Below are 23238 nucleotides of genomic sequence, written 5' to 3'. Positions count from 1 at the left end.
GGATGGAGTCACTGAAGCAGTAGGTGCAAACTTAAAAGGACTCCAGGGAATGGTAGAGGACAGGAAGGCCTGGAGGATCATTGTCCATGGGGTCGCGATGGGTCGGACACGACTTCGCACATAACAACAACAATAGTTTGGATGATAATAAATCACCGGAAAGCCACTATGTGTACTTTGCAGATTGTCTTTGATTTAGCGGATTAAAAGTTATGCAGCTCTGCTTGGGTAATAGAAATATTTTAATTGTTCATCACCTTTTGTGGGAATGTCAAGAGGATACAGTTGTTTCTACATGCCAGGCGTCACTTTCAAATAAACCCATACCTAGTGCTTGTGATGACCCGCTGATCATGTGGTCCTCACAAAATCAAGAACCTGATGCCTTCCAGCAAGTGATGGTAGGTGATGTTTATTCTGCTGCTTGGGTCGTTGTGCTGGTGTGATGAATGAATTAAAATTTTATAGCAAATACCTTGAATGTGCTCATTGGCTCTAAAATAATTCTCCAGTTAAGGCAGTTCCTTAGCCATATGGACATGTAAATATTCTTATTTGTATCCATTCCTTGAAGGAAGCCCTTCCCCAGAGCCAGGAAAATCCTGTGGAACATTTACTCCTTCAAAAGGTGCCAAATGGGAAAGCCTAGAATGTAACAAGAAACTTGGTTATATTTGTAAAAAAGGAAATGCCACTCTGAATTCATTTACCATTCCTTCAGGTAAGCAAGTGAATGCAGTTTAAAAACTTGGGGGGGGGGGAGAGAATAAGAATAAACAGACTTTCTTAAGCTTAGGTTTATTTCTGAGGCCTTTCAAAACACTTGGTGCAGATATGGCACAGATCTTGGGGGGGGGGATAGAAAATCTAGTTGCCAATGGTGGCTATAGTGTGTTGAGAGTTGCTTAGCCAATGGGTGTGCAAGTAGCTAATGTCTAGAAAACGGATACAGTAGTGCCTCAAGTAGATTGTAAGCCGTGACTTCTTCAGGTAGTAAAAGTAGTGCCTCAAGTATTAGGGCTCATGGGAAATGTAGTTTTCCCAGAGGTATGTGATATTTCAGTGGGTGACCTTTGGCCAGTCATTCTTTCTCAACCTAACCTAGTTCACAGGGTTCTTGTGCCATTCACTTGATGAAAGGAAGAGCTTTGGATGCCTTTCTAACTCAATGAAGAAAGTGCACAATAAACAGTGTACCATATTATGGTGATCTAGCTCTCCTCCCTCATGCACATGGTTTTCCCTTGGGTTCTTTCTTTCTTTCTTTCTTTCTTTCTTTCTTTCTTTCTTTCTTTCTTTCTTTCTTTCTTGCTTGCTTGCTTGCTTGCTTGCTTGCTTGCTTGCCTGCCTGCCTGCCTGCCTGCCTGCCTGCCTGCCTGCTGAGCAGACCCAATATCTATTTTCTTCTTATCTGTTAGTCTATGATTGTCCCACCCTGTGATGCTAATTGTACTGTTTATTTATTCCTTTGTTCAATTTATATACCCCCTTCCTGCGAAGTTGGCTCTAGGTAGTGTACAACATCATATTCAATAACAATAATGTGGGTTAAAACAATTAAAACATTTTAAAATCACTTTAAATCAGCATCTGTATTCGACAAGAGCAACCGTTACTATTATTGTAGTGGATTTACTTGACGTTGATATTTTTGTCGGAACAGGCCATTACATGTTATGAGGTCACTAGCTCTAGTCAAAAGCTTGGCAGAAGAGTTCTGTCTTACAGGCCCTGGTGACAGTAAAGCCCTATCCTGTTTGTTGGTACAGACCCAGGGCCTTTTTGCACGGCTTCAAAATCGCACAATGGTTGCCAATTGGAAACGCTATTGATTTGGCTTAACGCACGACGTCGTAGACAATCTGCCACACACCTGAAACCAATCTGCAAAAAGCGCTTCGTTGTAGCGCTTTCAGGGGAATCCCAAAAAGTGGATTCACCCTCCGGAAAGCGATACAGTCCTGCAACCAATCTGCAACACTAGCGAAAAAGACCTGTGCGTTAACATTGTTGCGGTTTCTTCAAAGTCCCTCCCCCTGGCTCTCTCCTCTGATCTTCCGGCGAAGCGATCGCCATTTTTTTTTCTCCGAGCGAGCGGGGATAAACGCACCAGCGAGCCTCTTTCTGTTTAGAGGCTTCCCTGGCTTCAGTCCTTCACCTTTAGTCACTAAGCACAAACCACAGAAAAGCCCGTTTGCTGATGTATTTTCCCATTAATTTTTACACATTAATTCAGCCGAAAATCGGGCCCGTGAGGGGGGGGGGGGATTTTTTTTTTTCACTCGAGGCAGCGTGCCAACGATCATATGATCAAACAACAGCTCAAACACACCAGGCAGCTGTATGGGTCTCTCCGTTGCAACGAATCTACCCAGATTCGTTGCAATGGGTCTGTTTTTTTTTTTAAAAACCTTTCTTAAAGGGAAAGGGGCTGTTTGGGAGCATGCTAACGGCTGCCCATTGGCTGCTTGATGGCCAGGGGCGGGACGAGCTTGGCAATAGCGCTTCCTTTCTAGCGATTTCTGCCGAGACCGGAAGCCTGTGGGAAACGCTAAAAAACGCAACTGATTCCACTACAAAGGCAGGTATGCATAACGACGAATTCCACTATTTTAAATGGCGATTTTTCATTCAGTGACCAATTTGCAACAAAGATCCCCGTGCAAAAAGGCCCATAGTGTTGCTTCCAAGTATGGGTGTGTCTGAAAGGCCATCAAGTCACTTCCAACTGATGATGAGTATATGAATTATTTACGTCCAAAATGTCCTATCATTAACAGCCTTGCTCAGGGAATACAATCTGAGGGCCATGGTTTCATTTATTGAGCTAATTCATCGCATGTTGCATCTTCCTCTTTTCCTCCTGTCTCCAACTTTTCCTAGTGTTCTTGTATTTTCTTGTCTTCTCTCCCAATGTGACCAAAGTATAATAGCTTCCCAGTTTGGCCTTATCTTTTTCTGACGTCTGCTTCCCACATGGGGAGAAAATGTGGTTTAAAAGATCAGTGTGAGTAGCAGGAAACATCTGTCCAGCTGCAGACATACTTACTACCCTGCCAGTTAAAACATTTCAGTCAGACTGAACGGTTGCCCCTTAGGCATATTGGACTCCTCTCCAGCTTTGCCAGAAACTTTTGGTTTGGGCTCCATTGTCAGATGTGTTTGAGGCCAGTAAGGAACACTGTTTCCCCATAAGATATAATTATGTGGCTGGTGTAACATTTAGGATCTAAATGGGCACAGAATCATCATCCTTCACCTCATGTCAAGGTGCCAGTTGGAGCTGAGGAAGCCCTGCATCATCCCCCCCCCCCAATTTAGGGCATTTTAATATTACCAGTGACGCAGTGGCTTCAAGAGCTGAGATGGCAGAATGCTCCGAAAGGACATTGTTCTGCTGCTGAATGGAAAGTTGACCTGCATTCTGAAATTCTGAAATCTTTGTATGAAGAGTTGCCTGCAGGCTTCAAGGCAAGCTGCAATTACACTCCATCTGGGTGCAAATCCAGTCTGTGGGTGCGTTTTTGTGCAACCCACCTCAGCACACTGGAGGGTGAGATACAAACTTCGGCTCTAAACTGGAATCTCACCACGGATGGATATCTGGCTTGTGGTGCGGAACTTCAGCTTACTGAATTGCTTAAGTTCAGATGGGGAAATGGTGCCAAGTCAAAGTTTGAGGGGTTCGGTCATGTTCTGAGAGGCGGAGAGGAAAGAGAAACAAGGAGCAGCCCACAAGCAGAGCAACCATCTCTTTGCTCTCAAATAAATCTTAATAGAGGCTTGTTGTGAGACATGGATGTAGCAATGGTATGACAAATAAGCAAGAATAGAGAGCCACTGCCAGGAACAAGAAGTATGTATCTATGCCCATATGCATCAGTACAGCATTTTGGTTGCTCACCATTACTCAATAATCATTGTTGTCTTCCCCTCAGAACTGAATGTGCCAATTAAGTGTCCTGATGGGTGGATATCATATGCAGGCTTCTGTTATAAGATTTACAGAGAAAATAACTTTTGGAATGATGCTGTAACATTCTGTAGAAAGGAAGGTGGAGATCTGGCAAGCATCCACAATATAGAAGAGTACAGCTTTATCATTTCTCAGCTTGGCTATCGTGAGTATATGTGCAGGGTTTTTATTCATATTCATGCGTGTTCTGTTATTCACAGTTGTACATTTCATAAGCAGCACGACGATGGTGACTCTTACTATCAAAAGGCTTAAAAGAATCTACGAACAGGGGCAACAATCTGAATTTCAGCCTATTTTTTATTTAGTATTTTCAACTCTGTCCCAACGTGTCCTTTAAGATTAGAACATCAATATCTATCTAATCCTCATATGTGGATACTTAAATTCAGAGAATGGGAAGACATGAACAGGCAGGGAAGATCTTTGTGCCCAACCTGAAAAAAGACCCAAATTTACAGGGGAGGGAGAAATCTAAAAACTAAATACAAATACTCCTAAATAATTGAAGCAATACCTGTACCTTTAAGTGATGAATACACACTCAGGTAGAGCCTCTTGTGGCGCAGAGTGGTAAGGCAGCTGTCTAAAAGCTTTGCCCATGAGGCTGGGAGTTCAATCCCAGCAGCCGGCTCAAGGTTGACTCAGCCTTCCATCCTTCCGAGGTCGGTAAAATGAGTACCCAGCTTGCTGGGGGGTAAACGGTAATGACTGGGGAAGGCACTGGCAAACCACCCCGTATTGAGTCTGCCATGAAAACGCTAGAGGGCGTCACCCCAAGGGTCAGACATGACTCGGTGCTTGCACAGGGGGTACCTTTACCTTTACCTTTACACACTCAGGGGCTAATGTGAGGGTTGCTAACCTTCAAACCTTAAAGGCAGGGTGGAGTGGACAGAGCTCTGACTTTTTAGAGGGAAGAAGTAGATTGGCTGGTGGCCAGAAAGGAGAGGAAAAAAACAGGAAAACTCTTGTGAGAGTAGAATTAGTGGGGGAAGGGAAATGTCATGCTCTCTGCATGATCTTGTTAAGTCCTGTGCTTGTGGTGTTCTGTTGTGAGCAAAGGAATTATGGCATAGATTGAGAGAGACTGAGTTGCACATGGGAGGAGGATGCACATGACTAAGGATCTGAAGGAAATGTAGAAGTTGGACTGATTGAGAGCCAGTGAGGCAGAATCTCAAAAGTCTGAATGTGATCTACAAGGTGTCTGTGAAAGGTTCAGTATGGCCATGCATGCAGTGGAATTCTATAGAGGTGTAGAAGAAGCATGAGCTGCAGTAGTATGGAAATCAGCTTACCCAGAATCTCCAGTTCATTAAGATTCAACAGCAAACATATGATGGCAAAGTGTGTGAATGAGGCAGAAGTGCGTACATTAATAAAAACCTGTTCCGAAAGGTTTGTCACTAGGCCTTACAAGTTCTGGCACATGTTTCTTCATAACCATGAGGGCCAAAAAAATTGTAATGCAATCTGAGGCTCTGAGGATTTTGCGGAAGTTATAATGTTATCTGTATCTTTTCCTGTTTTCTGTAAACCTCCCTGAGCCCTTGGGGAGGGCGGTATATAAATATAATAAATAAATAAATAGAGCTCTATCCTGGAGGGCTAGGTCCGATCCTGCAGTGGATATTTATAATACGACTAAAAGGAGGGAGAAGACAAAAACATTCCTGTGAGGACAAACAGAAAAGCCCTGCCTAAGGTACAAGAATGCCAGGGGGAAGGAAAAAAACATTAAAAAGCAATATCTCTGTCATGAGGCGAATACTAGAATGACAAATAGGTGCTGGATGCCAAATGCTCGATGTGCTCTCCCTGGATTTTGAATGAGTCAGAGGAAGTGCTGAGTACAATTCTTGGCAGCAGCCTCTCATCCTTAGTGATCCTGCTCACTGGAAACACCTGCTGCCTTTGGGCATCGGTTTAGTAACTCGGCATCAATTGTCAGTCTTGCAGGAGGGGATGAGGGAATTCAGCAGAATCATAGAGTTGGAAGGGGCCATACAGGCCATCTAGTCCAACCCCCTGCTCAACGCAGGAAAGCCATCCAATGGCTGCAAAGCCATCCAATGGCACCTTTAAGACCAACCAAGATTTATTCAAGGTGTGAGCTCTTGTGTGCAGGCACACTTCCTCAGACAATGGAATAGAGATCAAAAGTTTCTCCTTATATCTGGACTCTTATAAAAACACAGTTTGGTCTTAAGGGTGCCATTGGATCCAAATGTTGTATTCAATGGCTACAGAAAAAAAGCAGGCAGTGAAAAATGTCTTGTATATATTATTTTGCACATGCATAGAATATAATTAAAAGTAAAGGTAAAGATATCCCCTGTGCAAGCACCGAGTCATGTCTGACCCTTGGGGTGACGCCCTCTAGCGTTTTCATGGCAGACTCAATACGGGGTGGTTTGCCGGTGCTTTCCCCAGTAATTACCGTTTACCCCCCAGCAAGCTGGGTACTCATTTTACCGACCTCGGAAGGATGGAAGGCTGAGTCAACCTTGAGCCGGCTGCTGGGATTGAACTCCCAGCCTCATGGGCAAAGCTTTCAGACGGCTGCCTTACCACTCCGCGCCACAAGAGGCTCTTAGAATATAATTATATTCTTTTATTTATCTAATGGCGTATTTATTTAGTTTCTATACGACCCCTTCCCAAAAGGGTCTTGGGGGCAGTTTACAGCACAAAAGAATCAATCAATAAAACATCGATTAAAAAACAAGAAACAACTGATAAAAACTAAATCAATAAATAACCCATCTCCCAACTGTCTCCATTCACCATTCTAAGTTCTTTGTTTGAGGGTGGAGATTATCTCATTGGGGGGAGCACAAGATGGAAGAATAAGGGAGAGAAGGGGAAGAGAAAAGAAAAGACAGGGGGAAGCCCGTCTGATCAGGACCACCGTGGCCTCAACCATAACCATTTTTCATCTATGTTCATGATAGAACCAAGTGACCAGTTGTGGATTGGACTAAATGACCTCAAGATTCAAATGTATTTTGAATGGAGTGATGGGACTCCTGTGATATATACCAAATGGCTGCCTGGTGAGCCAACCCACGCTAGCAACAGGCAAGAAGACTGTGTAGTTATGAAAGGAAAGGTAAAATATTCTAGTTGTTTACCTCTAACTCTGTCTCCTGGAACAGGATATATTACTCAATAGCTGTGACTACTGTTTGGAAGTAGATTTATGGTGATATTTTGAGAAAGCTGGTATCAGCAGAAAAGTTCTGCTGCTAGTGTGGTTCTCACGTTATGAGATATACTTGGGTTAGATCCAGACTAAATTTTCCAAAGGAAGAATGGAAAATGTCTCCCTCCCTATTCCAATGCAGCCCACTATGAAGTTCTGCTCCTAGAAGATAGGGGAGCCCGAGGAATGACATGGGGGAAGGTCTGCAGCAGAAAGGAGGAATCATGAGAAACTCACAATTTTGCCCTCAGTATGAAGTCTCAGACAAGCCAAATCCTTGGTCCCCACCGAAAAAATCTACTTGTACTTTTGTGATAGGTTCAGACAATATTTTTATCGTCACTCAAGAGCAATGAAACCACAAACAACATTTAAAAAACCCAGAAAAAGTAAAACCAGAATCTGAACTATATAGATATTAAAACAAACATATAAAACAGAGCAGTGGAATGAGGCGGAAAACTCAGTTACCAAAAGCTTGGACATTTCGACAGGCTTTGCCTAGTGAGTAAAAAATGACACCAGTTTGAACATGTTTTAGAAAGGAGTTCAGTGAATGACCCAGAAATGTAGGGGGGGGGGGATCTCTCTTCAGTACAATCTGCTTACTTCAGAAGAAACCAGAAACCCGAGAGAAGCTTCTAATGATGATCTCAGATATTGAGCAGATTCATATTTGAGAAGCTAGTTTTTTAGGCGATGTAGGGAGAAGATTATACATGGTGAGGTCAACAGTGAATTCAATACTTTTGAATTGTGTTTGGAAACAAACCAGAAGCCAATGGAGATCTTTGAGTACCACTGGCAAAATGTATTCTTTATGACAAATCCACCTGGTTAATAGTTTGGCTTCTGTGTTTTGGACCAGTGAAGCGTCAGGTGATGTTTCAAAGACAGCTTCAGGTAAAAGAAATCTGCTTAGAGCATTAACAGGATACAGTTTCACAAGGAAACCCATGAGTCAAGTTTCACAAGGAAACCCATGATGTAACACAACGTTGTTTGACAAAGTCTTGTGTTCTATGCAGAGTGGGTATTGGGCAGATCAACCTTGTGATGTCAAACTTGGATTCATATGCAAAAGGAAACCATTGAAAGAATCTCCAGGGAAACAAGAAATAGTTGAAGAAGGCTGCTGGAGAGTAAGTATAAAATTTGGTAAGGTCATCCATGGCCTGGGTCCAGCATATCTGAGGAACCGCTTGTCTCCTTATGCTCCCCAAAGGGCTCCGCTCTGCGGGTTTGAATCTGTTGGTAGTCCCTGGCACCTGGGAGGTATGCCTGGCCCAACTTGGTGGAATGAGTTCCCAGAAGAGCTATGGGCTCTGATGGAACTATCTCAGTTCTCCCACCAGGCATTTAGTTAAGGCCAGGCTAAGAAGATTGGGCCCTTCCTTATAGAGGCCCTATTTGCTGGTCAGCTGGCAGGAGTCACCTCCCAAGACGGTGGTTGGGGACTGTAGGTGGCTGCAGTCGGGTGTGCAAAGAAGAAAGGAGGGGATTAGATCAGTTCCATTGCGAGGATACAGGATTGTATATTTTTTCTTCTGTTTTATGTGATTTTACCATTTTACTGTAAACGGCCATAAGCCAGCACGGCCTGGAAGTGACGGTCAACAAATACAATAAATAAATAAATTAAATAAATAAAAATATGAAGATGCCAGTTCCAGCAACTGTAGCCGAAAACAGTACATGTTTACTATATTCTTTGATACCTTGGCAGTTCTACAACGCCTGCCAGCTCTTATTCATCAACAATTTTGTTTTGGATGATCATTACTAGATCTGAGCAAAATTAACCAAAGAAAGTAAGGTCTAGATTGGCCATACCTACCTCCCATTGTCAACAGGCCTTCACATTCCTATATACAACAGGGTTGTTAAATCCATGTTGACCATTTCCTGAAGATCTGGAGATGGAACCTAGGTAAGGTTGAGGTTTTCAGAGGTGTGTGTGGGGGGGTGTGACTCCAGTGGGGCACAATGCTGCTGAATCCACTCTCCATTACAGCATTCATCCAGGGGAGCTATAGTCACTAGATCTCTGGGAGATCTCTGGGCTCCACCTGGAGGTGGGCACTCTACTTAACAATCATGGAAACCTAAACAAAACTGCATTTGTTTTAACAATAGAATCCAAGCTGACAGTGAAGGAAAATGTGGTGGTAGTTGAATTGGCTGGATAAAAAAGCAGAGAAGAGGCTTTAATACATTTTGCCTTTTTAGATCCTTGAAAAATATACCTTTAAAGACTGTTTATGCACTGGAGGTTTCATGCCGGGCTGCAGGCTGGAGTTCTGGTCCTAGCAGGTTGCCCCACCTCTTCCTGGACACACAAGGGGGAGCATTTGACCTGGTGCACCTCATACGCCCCCAATTTGTGCTCCTGCATGGGAGTTGGGGCAGTGAAGTTCCCAGTGCGTAAACGGTCAAAGAAACTGATATCTCCACAGTGAAGTGCCTGTTTGCAGGTTTGGCATATCGAATATTTTCTGTCATATAGTTAGATTTCTTTCTGTGTCTGCCCATACTGTGGTCCTTCCTTTCATTGTTACTTGCCTCTTGCTTTAATTCTTTGGTTTAATTGCTGTAAAAGAATATGTGAAATTGTGTTTAATAACTTACCCAATGATGCTTGTGATTCCTTTATGTGTGGGGGGTTTGTTGTTTTTCAACAGGGTTGGAAAAGACATGGCTTTTACTGTTACATGCTTGGAAATGTATTTGCCACATTTGCTGAAGCAAATCAAACTTGCCAAAAGGATGGATCTTATCTAGCTGCAGTTGAAGATAGGTAGGAATCCTCATTCCCCAATTTTTCTTTCATGCCCAAGATAAGAACTCGTTACATTTCTTTTTCTTTTTGTCAAGACCTGGTAGAAAGAAGAAAGTATATAATTACATAATATAAAAGAAGAAAGTATACGATCAATTGGCTTTGGGCCAATTGCAGTGTTTCATTTCTGCCTTGAGACTGTGGTTTCAAAAACTTACCTAGCAACTAGTAACAAGCATTGGTGACACAAACCTTAATTATCGTTAAAGCCAATGGAGGAGGTAGAATTTATGCCTTGAAGGGAATTGGTGGGAGGAGAAGCAAGTGACTTGGGAGTATCACATGGGTCTCAGTTTCAAATAATTGTTTTAGATTGTATACAGAGCCTTCAGACATACAACTTATACAGATTTTTACTCTGTTTGCACAACACGTTATTGTGCATTTTTCAGGATACCAAATCATGTATCTTTTCCAGGGTACTAGAGCATTAGTGCTGCTGGACTTTTAAGCCCACTGACTTTAGTTATCTTAAAAGGGTGCAGCTCTGAGTAGGGCAGAAAGGCGATGTAGGGGCAATGTGATGATGTGTAGATACACCCGTGTATTGATTTTCATTGGTCTTTTACAGGTTCTCATTTTACCCCCTGGTAACTTCCCATTTCTTTGGGGGTGGGGTGTTCTTTTTCACATGTGTTTTGCTCCCTCTAGAGCCTCTTGTGGTGCAGAGTGGTAAGGCAGCAGTCTGAAAGCTCTGTCCATGAGGCTGGGAGTTCAATCCCAGCAGCCGGCTCAAGGTTGACTCAGCCTTCCATCCTTCCGAGGTCGGTAAAATGAGCACCCAGCTTGCTGGGGGGTAAACGGTAATGACTGGGGAAGGCACTGGCAAACCACCCTGTATTGAGTCTGCCATGAAAACGCTAGATGGCGTCACCCCAAGGGTCAGACATGACTCGGTGCTTGCACAGGGGATACCTTTACCTTTACCTTTTAGAGTAGTGGTCCCCAACCTTTTTCAGGCTGGGGACCAGCATCAGAATGGAGGGCAATTGCCCAGCCGCTCATGCCGCGCATGTGCGGCCTCACATGTGCCATGTGCGTGCGCAGCCCTGCTTCCCTCTCCCCCCTCCCACAGTAAGAAGCTTGCCGGGCTGCAAGCTTGTGGCCTGGTAAGTTTCTTACTGCGGGGGTGGGGGGTGGGGAGAGGGAGCCGCAGCCCGGTGCCAGGGCCTTCTCGGCCCGGCACCGGGCCACAGCCCGGTGGTTGGGGACTACTGTTTTAGAGGGTAATGCGAGATCACACAAATTTATTTCCAACATAAAATCCTACAGTTTAAATCTACAGTGAGAAATGCTTAGAAAAAGCTGTGTAATATTGAATTGAGTACTAGAGGGAGCAAAACAGGGGGGAAAAGCCCCAAAGGAACAAGAACATACCAAAGAGTAAAATGAGAATGTAGAAAAGCCCAGTTTTAAGAGCTCTGAACAGACCTTATGCTGCTATAACTTCCAAGTCTTCTAGAGCACTATATCACCATATTATTTCTGTATGAAGAATGAAGGCATACCTTGTCTAAGCAATGTCAGCTTCCTTTTACATAGAAGATGGATTTATTAACTGTTTATATTCATATACAGTTTATGAATTTATGCTGCTGTTTCAGTAGGTTTTTTAGAAATATTTTTTCTTACAAAATTAGTCCTAGCAATATACTGTGAAAATTCAGTCTTACCACCTATCCTTATTTTCCTGCAGATACGAACAAGCCTATCTGACCAGTTTGATTGGGCTTAGGCCTGAAACTCATTTCTGGATTGGTCTTTCAGACATAGAAGAAAAAGGAACATTCAAATGGACCAGTGGAGAAGCTATCAAATTCACTCACTGGAATTCTGAAATGCCCGGCACGTTCATATTCTAAAATAACTGGGATAGGAACATGACACAGGAGTAAAGTAGCCCCTTCAAGATTACAATATCTATTATCCAAAGGGGGAAGAATATGCCTAAAATTAGCTCATGCCAGAAAAAAGAAAAGCTAATTTGGGGCAGATTTTTAATGTTCAGGCAACAGATTTTCCCAAGTGTTTTTGCTCAATTATCCATTTCTATGGCTATCCATTTGCTTTCTTGGCTTTCTGGAAATGCTAGTCCTGGTACTTTTGAAAACCTGCTCATCTCTGAAGACTGCAGTGAGTAGGCATTCAAAGCACAGAACCCTAAGGCCACTGAAATAGACATTTCCCATGAAGTCATATTTTCTCTAGACACATTTAAGCACAATAACATCAAAATGGCCTTTGTGCTCTTAAATGTTTGAGAAAGGGCCAAGGTCGCCAGCAAACTTTCAGGGGAGGCTTGGGGATCTAACCTTTGGCTTCCCAGATTGTTGTCCAATTGTCTAACTAGTCCACCGTGCTCATGATATTTTGCCTGATTAGTTTTACTTCTAAATTAAATGCATTGCACAATTCTATTTAAGACTGGCAATAAATTATTTCTCTAATACTGACGGCAGCTCATACTAAATAATCTGTATCACAGATTCCACAAAACAATGAAACAAAGGACAAGACCAGTGTCTGCAGTGGTTATAGCAGGCACTTCCTGACATCCCACTGCTGTCATTTTCTGCAGGGGAGCAAATTGGCTATAATTCCAGAACGCCAGACCTTACCTAGAAGTTGGAAATGCTAGGTTTATCTGTCCTCCTCTCACTGCCTTCCGCCAGAGGGTTAAGACTTTTTTTGTTCTCTTTGGCATTCCCTTCCTGACCCTCCTTCCTGTTTATGTTTCTATTGTCTTTTAGATAGATCTGTTGCTTTTAAAGCTGGTTTTTAATATCTTTTTAACTCTTCACTGTCCTAAAGGGAGTGGAAAGGCAGAATAAGAATGTTTAAAATAAACAGACTAACATAGCTACCCATGGAAATCATAATTATTGGTAGTGACAGGGGAAAGCTATGGATTTCTTACCACATCTAATGTCTGCTTACTATGTAGCATTTGATTGATTTGAATTGGAAAATGCTTGTTTTTGACCACATAGCTGTAGTTGGACACAAATGGCAGGCATATACAGGGTGAACAAAATAAAAGAGTGGCTTTCTTGACAAAATAATACACTGGTTTTATTTTTATTTATTTTATTTATATTTTGATTTATTGACCGCCACTCTTGGACCATGCCAGCTTATGGCGGTTATTCCACCACAAATGAGGTAGATCTGGGTCAAAGTGCATGAATGACTGAGGAGTCAATCTGTAAATATAAAACCAGAGTCCAGTAGCACCTTTAAGACCAACGAAGACTTATTAAAGGCATGAGCTTTCGAGTGCAAGCACTCTTCATCAGACTAAGAACTGACCATCATAACAGTGAGCTCACGCCTTGAATAAATCTTTGTTGGTCTTAAAGGTGCCACTGGACTCTGATTTTATTGTGCTACTTCAGACTAACATGCCTACTCATTTGAATCTGTAAATATAAAGAAGTTCAGGGATCCTCCAGCTGTTTTAGGAAGAGGTACTTGTATGTTTCTGGAATTTTTAAACTGAAAGGAAATGCTACGTTGTCTTGATGGTATCATTACTTTGGGGACAGTAAAGGTGCTTTTTTCAAACAAAGTTTTTGAATCAATACATCCATGCTCAGAGATTTGCTAGCATCATTTGTGAAAAATGTGTTATTATATATTCAGAAATAATCCTGGATTCTTATTTTGTCTCTGTTTGTCATATGTTCCTAAGGAAGGAAGCCAGGCTGCGTGGCCATGAGGACTGGCATTGCAGGTGGATTGTGGGACCTTTTGAAATGTGAAACCAAGGCAAAGTTTCTCTGCAAAAAGTGGGCTGAAGGAATGACCCCTCCACCTCCTCCAGTGACGACTCCTGCTCCCAAATGCCCCGATGACTGGCATTCAGTTTATCAGAGTAACATCTGCTACAAAGTACGTCTTCTGCGCAGGTTTTGTTGATAATAAATAAAATATGACAAAGTATCCTTTCTCCCTTCAACAACCTTCTGAAAAACAAACAGAATTATGGGACTGTTGACATCTGTAGACGTTGCCATGTTATATGTGGGCAGCAGTTTGCCATGTCAATTGCTAAACCAGGAATATTTGATGGACACACTCAAGAAGAAGAAGAAGAAGAAGAAGAAGAAGAAGAAGAGTTTGTTCTTATATGCCGCTTTTCTCTGCCAGAAGGAGTCTCAAAGCAGCATTCGCCTTCCCTTTCCTCTCCCCACAACAGACACCCTGTGAGGTGGGTGAGGCTGAGAGAGCCCTGATATCACTGCTTGGTCAGAACAGCCTTATCAGTGCTGTGGTGAGCCCAAGGTCAGCCAGCAAGCTGGATGCGGAGAAGAAGCAGGGAATCAAACCCAGGTCACCTGATTAGAAGTCGGCACTCCTAACCACTACACCAAACTGGTTCTACTAAAGGGATGTCTTTAATGCTATTGTTCAACCTGACTCTTTGCTTTTGAGTTTCAAAGGGAGCCTGCTTGGCTTCTGTCTACCCTTTTCTCCATTTATATATCCCCTGTCTTCCTCTCTCTATTTCAGGTTTTGCTGTTGCCTTCTCCCAATGCTTCTGCAAGTGGGTCCTTCATCGCTGGCTCTGCTCCTTTGTTGTACTTTATTGTTTACAGCTGTCTGTGTACAGTTTATGTCTAACTGTAAAACTCTGTATTGTCATTAGGCTTATGCAAGGCGAGGTGAGAAATCATGGGCAGAAGCCCATAGTTTCTGCAAAGCCGTTGGAGGTGATTTGGCCACCATTGGTAGTTCAAGAGAACAGACTTCGCTGTATACCTACTTGTCGTGAGTACATGGGGCTATCCTAAATCTTTCATCCTAAGCCTCCAAAGGAAAAGAAACTTGCTATTTACCATCATAGGGAGAGTTCGGCGTTGTTGAAGTTGCTTGACTTTTTGGCCAGGCAGGGGCAAAATGTCCAGGAGAAAACAAAAGCCAAACCTTAGTAATTTCACTAGGGGCTCAGGGGACACTTGGATCCTTCACCTACCATGAAGATGTATCAGCTCATTGAGTACCTCTTCCTGTGCTGTTGCTATTTTGGGGGGAGAATGCTATGGATGGGTTAATGGCCATTGCTGGTTCTGTTGAGCCAGGCAGCTCTGCAATTCTAGCTTGTAGTATCACAAGGGCCAATCAGGTTGGCTTACTCCAAGGCTGTATGAACATCTTGCTTTATGCCTGTGCCCCAGGGAAATGGTGGGGAGCATGTGACATTGTTGGAAGCTAAGCAGGTTTATTTCTGGTCAGTGCTTGGAAAGGAGACTTACTGAGAATCCTAAGCTTTTTTGGGCTCCATGATGAATGAAGGGGCAGATCAAAGTAGAAGTGTTGCCTTAGAGGGTCAGACCGGAACCAATGGGTTGATATTAATTCAAAATAATTTCTGCTAAACATCCAGAAGTTCTTGACAGAACAGTTCCTCAGTGGAATGGGCTTCCTTGGGTGGTGGTGGGTTCTCCTTCTTTGGAAGTTTTAAAGCAAAGGCTAGATAGGTATCTGACAGAAATGCTGATTCTATGAATTTAGACAGATTGTGAGTGGGTGGGCAGGAGTGTCAGTGCTTGGCTGCTGTGGCCCTTGGCTGTTGTGGCCCTTGCATGCCCAGGGAAATGCTAATCACCACTTTGGGGTCGGGAGCAAATTTCCTCCAGGTCAGACTGGCCAGGGATTCTGTTTTCTTTTTCTGGGCGGGGGCATCATCTGGACATGGAATTGGGGTGACTGGGTGGGCAGGTAGTTGTGATTTTCCTGCAATCTGCAGGGGGTTGCACTAGATGACCCTGGAGGTCCCTTCCAACTCTATGATTCTATGTATAGTGCACTGATTCACACGTCACTGGTTGATGCCAGGAACTGAGATATGAAATAAGTCTAAAAGACAAACTAAATACTGGTGAGAAGTCATACAGTTCTTGGGCTTTGAGGAAATGACTACGGGGAGGGATATAAGTTCTCAGGCTTATCAGGCTTATATCAAAGACAATAGCAGTATGAGAGCAAGGTTTGAGACTGGTGGCACCTTTGAGACCAAGATTTCTAGGGCATAAACCTTTTGAGAGTCAAAGCTCTCCTGGCTGACCAAGGGAGTTTTGGCTCCTGAAATCTGATCCCCTGGAAATCTTGTTGCTCTTTAAGGTGCTCCTAGACATGAATCTAGCTCTTCTCCTACAGACTAACCTGGCTGTCCACCTGAGACTAAAGGCAATGTGAGCTTATGTATCATTCATATCGCTACCAACTTTTATCATTCAAATAAAAGTATCTAAAGGCTGTTTACTAATACGGAGGTTTAAAGTTGAGCGGTGTAACCTAACTTCATACGGAAACTTGTGTCGTTTATCTGCTGTTTGGTTTACGTGATATTTTAGGAGCAGCGGACAGACCGGGGCACATTTCTGGATAGGCTTAAATTATCTCAACCCAGATGATGGATTTGCATGGAGCGATGGATCTCCAGTAAGTGCAGACACTCCCCCCCCCCCAAAAAAAATCTTGTTCTGTTATCTTGGTCACTTGCATGTCTGGGTCTAGTGGGTGAGGCAGCCAAAAAGAAAAATGAGGAGTCTCCACAGAGTCTTACCTGTTGAGAAAGACCATATGCATTGTTCAATCCTAAACCAGCAGCATCAGGATAATGTTAAAAAAGATGAACATGTCAGACCTTCCGTTTTGTGACTGGAAAAGTTTTATCAGTTCGTCTACTCTGTTGTGATGCCTGTGGGATATTACTATCTACCAGGAAAGTATCCTCTTGGAGCCCCCTTAAAATATATGAGAGCTGCTTAGAAACACAGTAGTAACTGATAAGAGTTACTTTCATGACTATTTTTGTTCTGGACGTGCTCAGCAGCCATTCCCACCCGTAGCAGCGAGTGCCACGCTGCGTGTGGGGGGGGAAGACATGGGTGGCGGCGTGATGGGAGGTGCACTCACGCAGGCACGGAGCTCCGTGCCTGTGTGAGCGTGCCCGCCATCGCACCACCGCCCGTGCCTCCCCCCCCTCGCAGTGAGGCACTGGCTGCTACGGGTGGGAATGGATGCTTTGGAGGCCGAATTGCACCTGTCACACTGTACAATTGTCTTGGTTATTTAGCCTAGCTTCTACTGTTTTATGTTGCAAAAATGGTCCCCCTGGGCTAAGTGCTTTTACTTAGTGCAATCATGCCAGTAAGCTTCGATGAGCCCCAAACATCTGTTGCTGGACCATCTCCACAAAGGGCAAAGAGAAGAGAAGAAGGCACAGGATCCACCAGTGTTAGGGTCTTTGTGTCCAATTGTTTGTTTTGTGCAGTGGCTCACAGGACTGGGTTACAAGATTGCTTTCGCTGTGGATTTTTACAGGCTATTTTATATTTCACATTATTATGCTTGTTTTAATTTCTCCAAAGGATTGGATTGTGTGCAACACAAGCAATGCTTTTCTTTAGAAGTAAATGATTTGCTGACTTTATTTCTACATTAGCTCGGGTATGTAAACTGGGGATACGGAGAGCCCAATAATCATAATGGAATAGAACACTGTGGAGAGTTATCTACAGGCTACCATATGTACTGGAATGACATGCATTGTGAAGAACGATTTCCCTGGATCTGCCAGATTAAGAAAGGTAAGATTTCTTGTTATAGCAAATGAAAACATAATTGCTTGTAAGCAGCGAGTCAAGCCAAACCTGAATCCTATCACAAAACCCAGAGTTGAATATGAACCCACCAGGTTAGATTCAAACTCTACTCCCTCCCTTTTGAAACAGGCCTGGAAAAGACCCATAATTTCCTGGACAGCCATACTACTAAGAGTCCGGCTGTACTGCGGTCTAACTCCGCAGAAGGCATTGTTATATGTTCAAATTAGGTAATTAATATATTTGACAGGTAATCTGAAATTTCAGTTTATAGGCTATTTATTTGCATGGCCTATATACTGAGGTTTACTCAACTGAGTCAGCCAAGATTTTGTTCCTGTAATCCTATTGATTTTGACAGGGAAACGGAATCTTGCATTTTAAACCAAAGAAATTCAACACTGAATTGGAATTCTTTTAGGTTTTAGCAAAACTTCACTATAGCACTTGTGTTTTTTTTCTTTTTTAAAAAATCACGCAACCCTTAAAAGTTGCTTTTATTATAATTTGTTTTTAATTGTGTATTGAATCCCTGCCTGACTATTGGTCCAGCCAGCTCAGTAACTGTCTTCTTGATTGGCCACAGCTATCCAAGGTTTGCAATGGCCTAAAGCTATAAGCAATAACATTAATGACTGACTGACCAAGGTTCTAAGAACCTTTTCTCCAGGTACTTGTTCCCTGAGATTATTTAACTGGCAATGCCAGAGATTAAACCTGGGCCCTTCTGCATGTAAACCATATGCTTGCCTCTTAGACTGCTTCTTGGAATAGGCTGCCTAAGGAGGTGGTGAGCTCCCCCTCACTGGCAGTCTTCAAGCAAAGGCTGGATACACACATTTCTTGGATGCGTTAGGATGCTTTGGGCTGATCTTGCATTGAGCAGGGGGTTGGACTAGATGGCCTGTGTGGCCCCTTCCAACTCTATGATTCTATGATTCTTCAGAATCCATCCATATAAAAAACATAAATTCAAATGGATAGCTATGTTGGACTGAAGTAGCACAACACAATTTCAGTCCAATGGTGCCTTTAAGACCAACAAAGGCATGAGCTTTCATGGGCATGTTGGTCTTAAAGGTGCCATTGAACTTTGTCATAAGCAAATATGTCATTCTGGAAAACTGGCAGAAGCCATGTGTCGGTAAAGCAGATCTGAGTCATTAAAAAAAACACAATGACAGAAATCTCTATGGTTTCCACAATGCAAATATAAATTACACTTCAATTGTCTATAATATTTCTGCAAAATAGAGGAGTTTCAGGCATTTTGCGGTATGAGTACAATCAGCTTGGTGCTTTCTTTTTTTCTAATAGTACGAACATGTAAACTGCCTTTCTCTTTTGGTTTTTTCCCTCCTAGGCTTACAAACGAAGCCTGAACCAACAGATCCGCCTCCCCCAAGTAAGCCTCTATGGCCTCATTTGAGGATATATTAAAATGAGGAGAAATGTGTGGACCCATTGGCCAACAAGCTCTTGTTTTGTTTAAAAAACTATGCTGCGCTGATCATGTCAGAGCAAAAGTCATTTAGTGGCCCTTTCATGGGAGATGGCATCTGAGGAAGGGGGCTGCAATCACAAAAGCTTATGCCGTATTCCATATATTGATCTTAAGGCGTCACTTGACCAGGGCAGGCAGCCTCGGGGGCCAAATGAACATCCACAGGCATGCAGCCTCTACCTGTGGAAATTTGTTGTGCAGGCAGATAAAGAGAAATGGTTAAGGCTGGCAATTTCAGACTTGTTGGGGGCCAACTGAGCACTGGCAGTGTTGATAGCACCTCAAGAGCTTGCTTCAATTACTCAGGCAGAGAACCAGCCCTGCGTGTCAGCCAAAAAGTTTGGGAGTGCCACTGTTTGGGAGTTCTTTACTCCTGTATTATACTTTGTTGTTTTGGTTGCAGGAGTAAGTTTGTTAACAAATGGCCTGGCCACTGTGATGCGTGCCCTGGTTCCAGCTAGATCAGATTACCTCCAGACACTACACTGGGATTTGCCCTTGAAAATACTTTGGAAACTTCAATTGGTGCAGAATACCTCAGCCAAGATGATGACTGGAGTCAGTCATAGGGACCACAATACTCCAGTTTTTGTCCATCTACACAGGCTTTTAATCTGTTTCCAAGCACCAGCCAAAATGCTGGTGGTGACCTTTAAAGTCCTACAGCTTAGGATCAACATATCTGAAGGACTACTTATGTTCTTAGGAATCTGCCCAACCAAGGCAGGTGTCCCTCCTTCTGAGATTAGGCAGGTGGCAACCAGGGACAGGATCTTCTTGGTCATGTAACCAAACTCTGGAGTGATGTCCCCAGAAAGACTCAGCTATTACCATTTACTGCCTAGAAGGTGAAGAATTTCTGCCCTCTGTTTTCATTATTGTTGCACTGCTTTGCATGTGCGTTTTTTGCTTGGTTTTAATGCTGTGTTTTCATTTTGTTTTAATGAGTTTTAAAATGTGCTTTTTATCATTAATGGTTTTAATTGGTTAGATGTTTTGCTGACTTTCATAAGACTAGAAATGCAGGGTGTGTGTGTGTGTGTATTTGTAATGAATAAATTAATCTTTTCTAGACCTGGCTCATCACGTAGCACCTGTTTGCATTCTACACTAGGGGGGACTAGGCAGGGGACCCAAATAGATAGTAAGGTGCAACCTGTGGCCGTAACCAGATTACCAAATTATGGGTTTTAACAGTTGAAGAAGAAGAAGAGTTAGTTTTTATATGCCACTTTTCTCTGCCTGAAGGAGGCTCAAAGTGGCTTACAGTCGCTTTCCCTTTCCTCTCCCCACAACAGACACCCTGTGAGGTGAGTGAGTGAGGCTGAGAGAGCCCTGATATCCCTGCTCGGTCAGAACAGTTTTATCAGTGCTGTGGCGTGCCCAAGGTCATCCAGCTGGCTGCATGTGGGGGACTGCAGAATTGAACCTTGCATGCCAGATTAGAAGTCTGCACTCTTAACCACTATATATATGGCAGGAAAAATGAAATCTGTGTTGCTAAATAGTTTTTTGCTGTTTTTTAAAGCAGTTTGGCTGATACAGATAGTAACAATGTTTGCCGATTTGTACAATGTTTGCAAATTTGTACCATGTGGTCAGATAATTTAGACTGGCTTGGATGAATATACTGCTAAATTTGTTATGATCCAGATGCGTACTGCTAATCCTGTCGATAGGCCTTTAACTATCGATCTGTACTGCTGCTTCTAGAATTTCAGATGACCAGTGATGGGTGGATCATCCTTAAAGACAAACAGTATTATGTTGCCACTGATAAAGCTCCTATGGAAAATGCTCGTGAGTTTTGCAAGAAGAACTTTGGAGATCTGGCTGTCATTGATAGCAACACTGAAAGAAAATTCCTATTAAGTTATGTAAGGCACTCATTTGTTATCTTTGACATATATAATTCAGAAGATTGAAAATACTTTTACAATAAGGAACTGTATATCTTTGAAGTCTGGAAGTTGTTGATAGCAACTAGTTTTACCCAGTGGAATCAACGAAATAACGGTTGAAAACTCTGATAGCAATATGACTTCATCGTAATGAAAGCCAGTGTAGTATAAAAGATGACTTTGGCTGTGTGTGGGTTTTTTTTTTTTTTGCCTTCAAGATGCAACCAACTTTTCAAGGGTTTTCAAGGCAAGAGACATGCAGAAGTGTTTTGCCATTGTCTGCCTCTATGTAGCGGACCTGGACATCTTTGGTAGTCTCCCATCCAAGTATCAACCAGGATCAATCTGCTTAACTTCTGAAATCTAATGAAATAGGACCATCCTGGGTTGTCCAGGCTTTGGACTAAGGAGACTCAGATTCAAGTCCTTGTTCGGCCAGGAAGTTAACCAAATGATGTTGATGCCTGTTATGCATGGGTGTTTTCCCCCTGTCTCTCTCTGTGCAAGGACATTGGGTTTTCTTAGTCATTTCCTCCCTTCAGCATTCCATTCATTTATGGTTACTGTTTTTTGGGGTATTCTGAGAGTGCTTTTGTGCTAATTTTCCTGTCATTTTGCTCCCAAGCCATGGGTAATTAAAAAGCATACAGGTTCCCTTGGGTCTTTCCTTCACCCTTTTGTTGTATCGTGAAGGTCACTCCGCTTCCCATATAGAGGTCATTCTGCCCACTCTGCACTTTTTTGTCATGCTTCCCCCATCATTGGTGTACAAGCACCATTTCCCCCTAATTTTTAATTTTATAAGCATTATAATATTAAGTAACAAAGTAGTCCTATATACAATTAAATTAGTTAAAATTCTACATTTTAACTATACATTTGCCTGATTAGATTTAAGTCTCTGAAGGGGCCTTCATCTTGCTGATGTTTCCTCTGGGAGGCCAGTCAATTTGGTTCAGTTGGTCACTGAATGAAAAGGAACATAAGGGAGCACTGGCAAAGGGGGGAAACTTGATGTTGAAACTGAACATTTTGGTTTTTTGAAACTGACAAGCAGCTGCAAAGCCCTGTTTCCGTATGACCAAAGACTCAGGGTTTCTCTGCCATGTTACCAGCTACTGTGAAAACTGGGAAAGAGTCACATGATCTCATCATATGGGAAAACATGTTGAGTGTACAGAATGCATGGTAGAACCTCCTGACACTGGCACTGCAAGCTGTGATACAATTTGGCAAGGACTATCCCTTGGGTAACAATTACAGTATCTGAGAATTTTATTATTTGTGGAGGAGGAGGAGGAGAGAGTAAGACCCAGAAATGTGTTTCCTATCTAAACCCATGGAAACAAATACCAAATTGATTCGTCAATGGCCTTTATCCTGCTTTTTTAAAAATCAAATGCTTTTTTAAAGAAAGAAAGAACCAAATCTAAAATATTTTTCACTATTCTCTATGTAAATCTACTGAACCATCTATCTTATTAATTTGATGTTAAAATATTTATTAGAAGAATGGACATTAGTAAGATTTTTAAATTTAAATACCCTTCTGAATTCATTTCTCAGACATCATTTCCAGAATGTGCCAAAGTATGTGAATGTATTTCCATTTTCATGTTCTAGATCAATCAAAATGAAGAGCAGAATGCTTATTTCATTGGTTTATTACTGAGTCTTGATAAACAGGTTAGGTAAGTAACAGTATTATCGATTTGTTAAAACATTTATTTCTTGTATTTCCATGTGGTTCAAGGGTGGCTTATAATAATAAATAAAAACAGTATCTTCTAAAGCCAAAAATAGCATAGCCTACTCCAAATCTGCCCCCTTCCAATATGCCTGGCATTCAAACTCTATTGCTATTACTGGCAAACAGGCAGGTCTTGCAGCACTCTGAAGATTGCCAAGGATGGTCTATAACAATCAGCAACTTCTGTTAATTCATTGCTAGATTTAACCCAGTGGGTTGGCTTTTCTTAATTAGTTGAATTATCTGATTCCCCTTCATGAGTTCTTTCTCCAGCAGTGAAAATCTTCCTGCGATGGAAGAACATTTTCATTGGAGCTTTTTCATTGGAGCTTGAAGCAAGGATTGCCAACTGTAGGTCAGGAACTTCCTGGAGAGTTGGGGAGGAGCCTGTGAAGGGCAGACTTGGGGGAAAAAGAAGAAACTCAGTGGTTATAATGCCATATAATTCAC

At 42.5% G+C, this 23238-nt stretch overlaps 1 protein-coding gene across 1 annotated transcript in view; it reads left to right on the top strand.

Annotated features, from left to right (window-relative positions):
• The window catches only part of LOC143820537 (macrophage mannose receptor 1-like), a 50844-nt gene that overhangs the window by 12007 nt on the left and 15599 nt on the right, over window positions 1–23238 (top strand). The window contains exons 6-18 of the mRNA XM_077303497.1: window positions 575–721; window positions 3939–4121; window positions 6934–7091; window positions 8213–8326; window positions 9866–9981; window positions 11720–11868; window positions 13715–13914; window positions 14672–14793; window positions 16380–16467; window positions 17474–17618; window positions 18997–19038; window positions 20851–21014; window positions 22662–22729. Of these exons, the coding sequence (XP_077159612.1) occupies window positions 575–721; window positions 3939–4121; window positions 6934–7091; window positions 8213–8326; window positions 9866–9981; window positions 11720–11868; window positions 13715–13914; window positions 14672–14793; window positions 16380–16467; window positions 17474–17618; window positions 18997–19038; window positions 20851–21014; window positions 22662–22729 (1696 nt within the window). The remainder of the gene's footprint in view (window positions 1–574; window positions 722–3938; window positions 4122–6933; window positions 7092–8212; window positions 8327–9865; window positions 9982–11719; window positions 11869–13714; window positions 13915–14671; window positions 14794–16379; window positions 16468–17473; window positions 17619–18996; window positions 19039–20850; window positions 21015–22661; window positions 22730–23238) is intronic.

The sequence above is a fragment of the Paroedura picta genome, chromosome 11 (genome assembly GCF_049243985.1).
Source record: "Paroedura picta isolate Pp20150507F chromosome 11, Ppicta_v3.0, whole genome shotgun sequence".
Classification (NCBI taxonomy): Eukaryota; Metazoa; Chordata; class Lepidosauria; order Squamata; family Gekkonidae; genus Paroedura; species Paroedura picta.
This window is presented reverse-complemented; position numbering and strand designations above follow the sequence as displayed.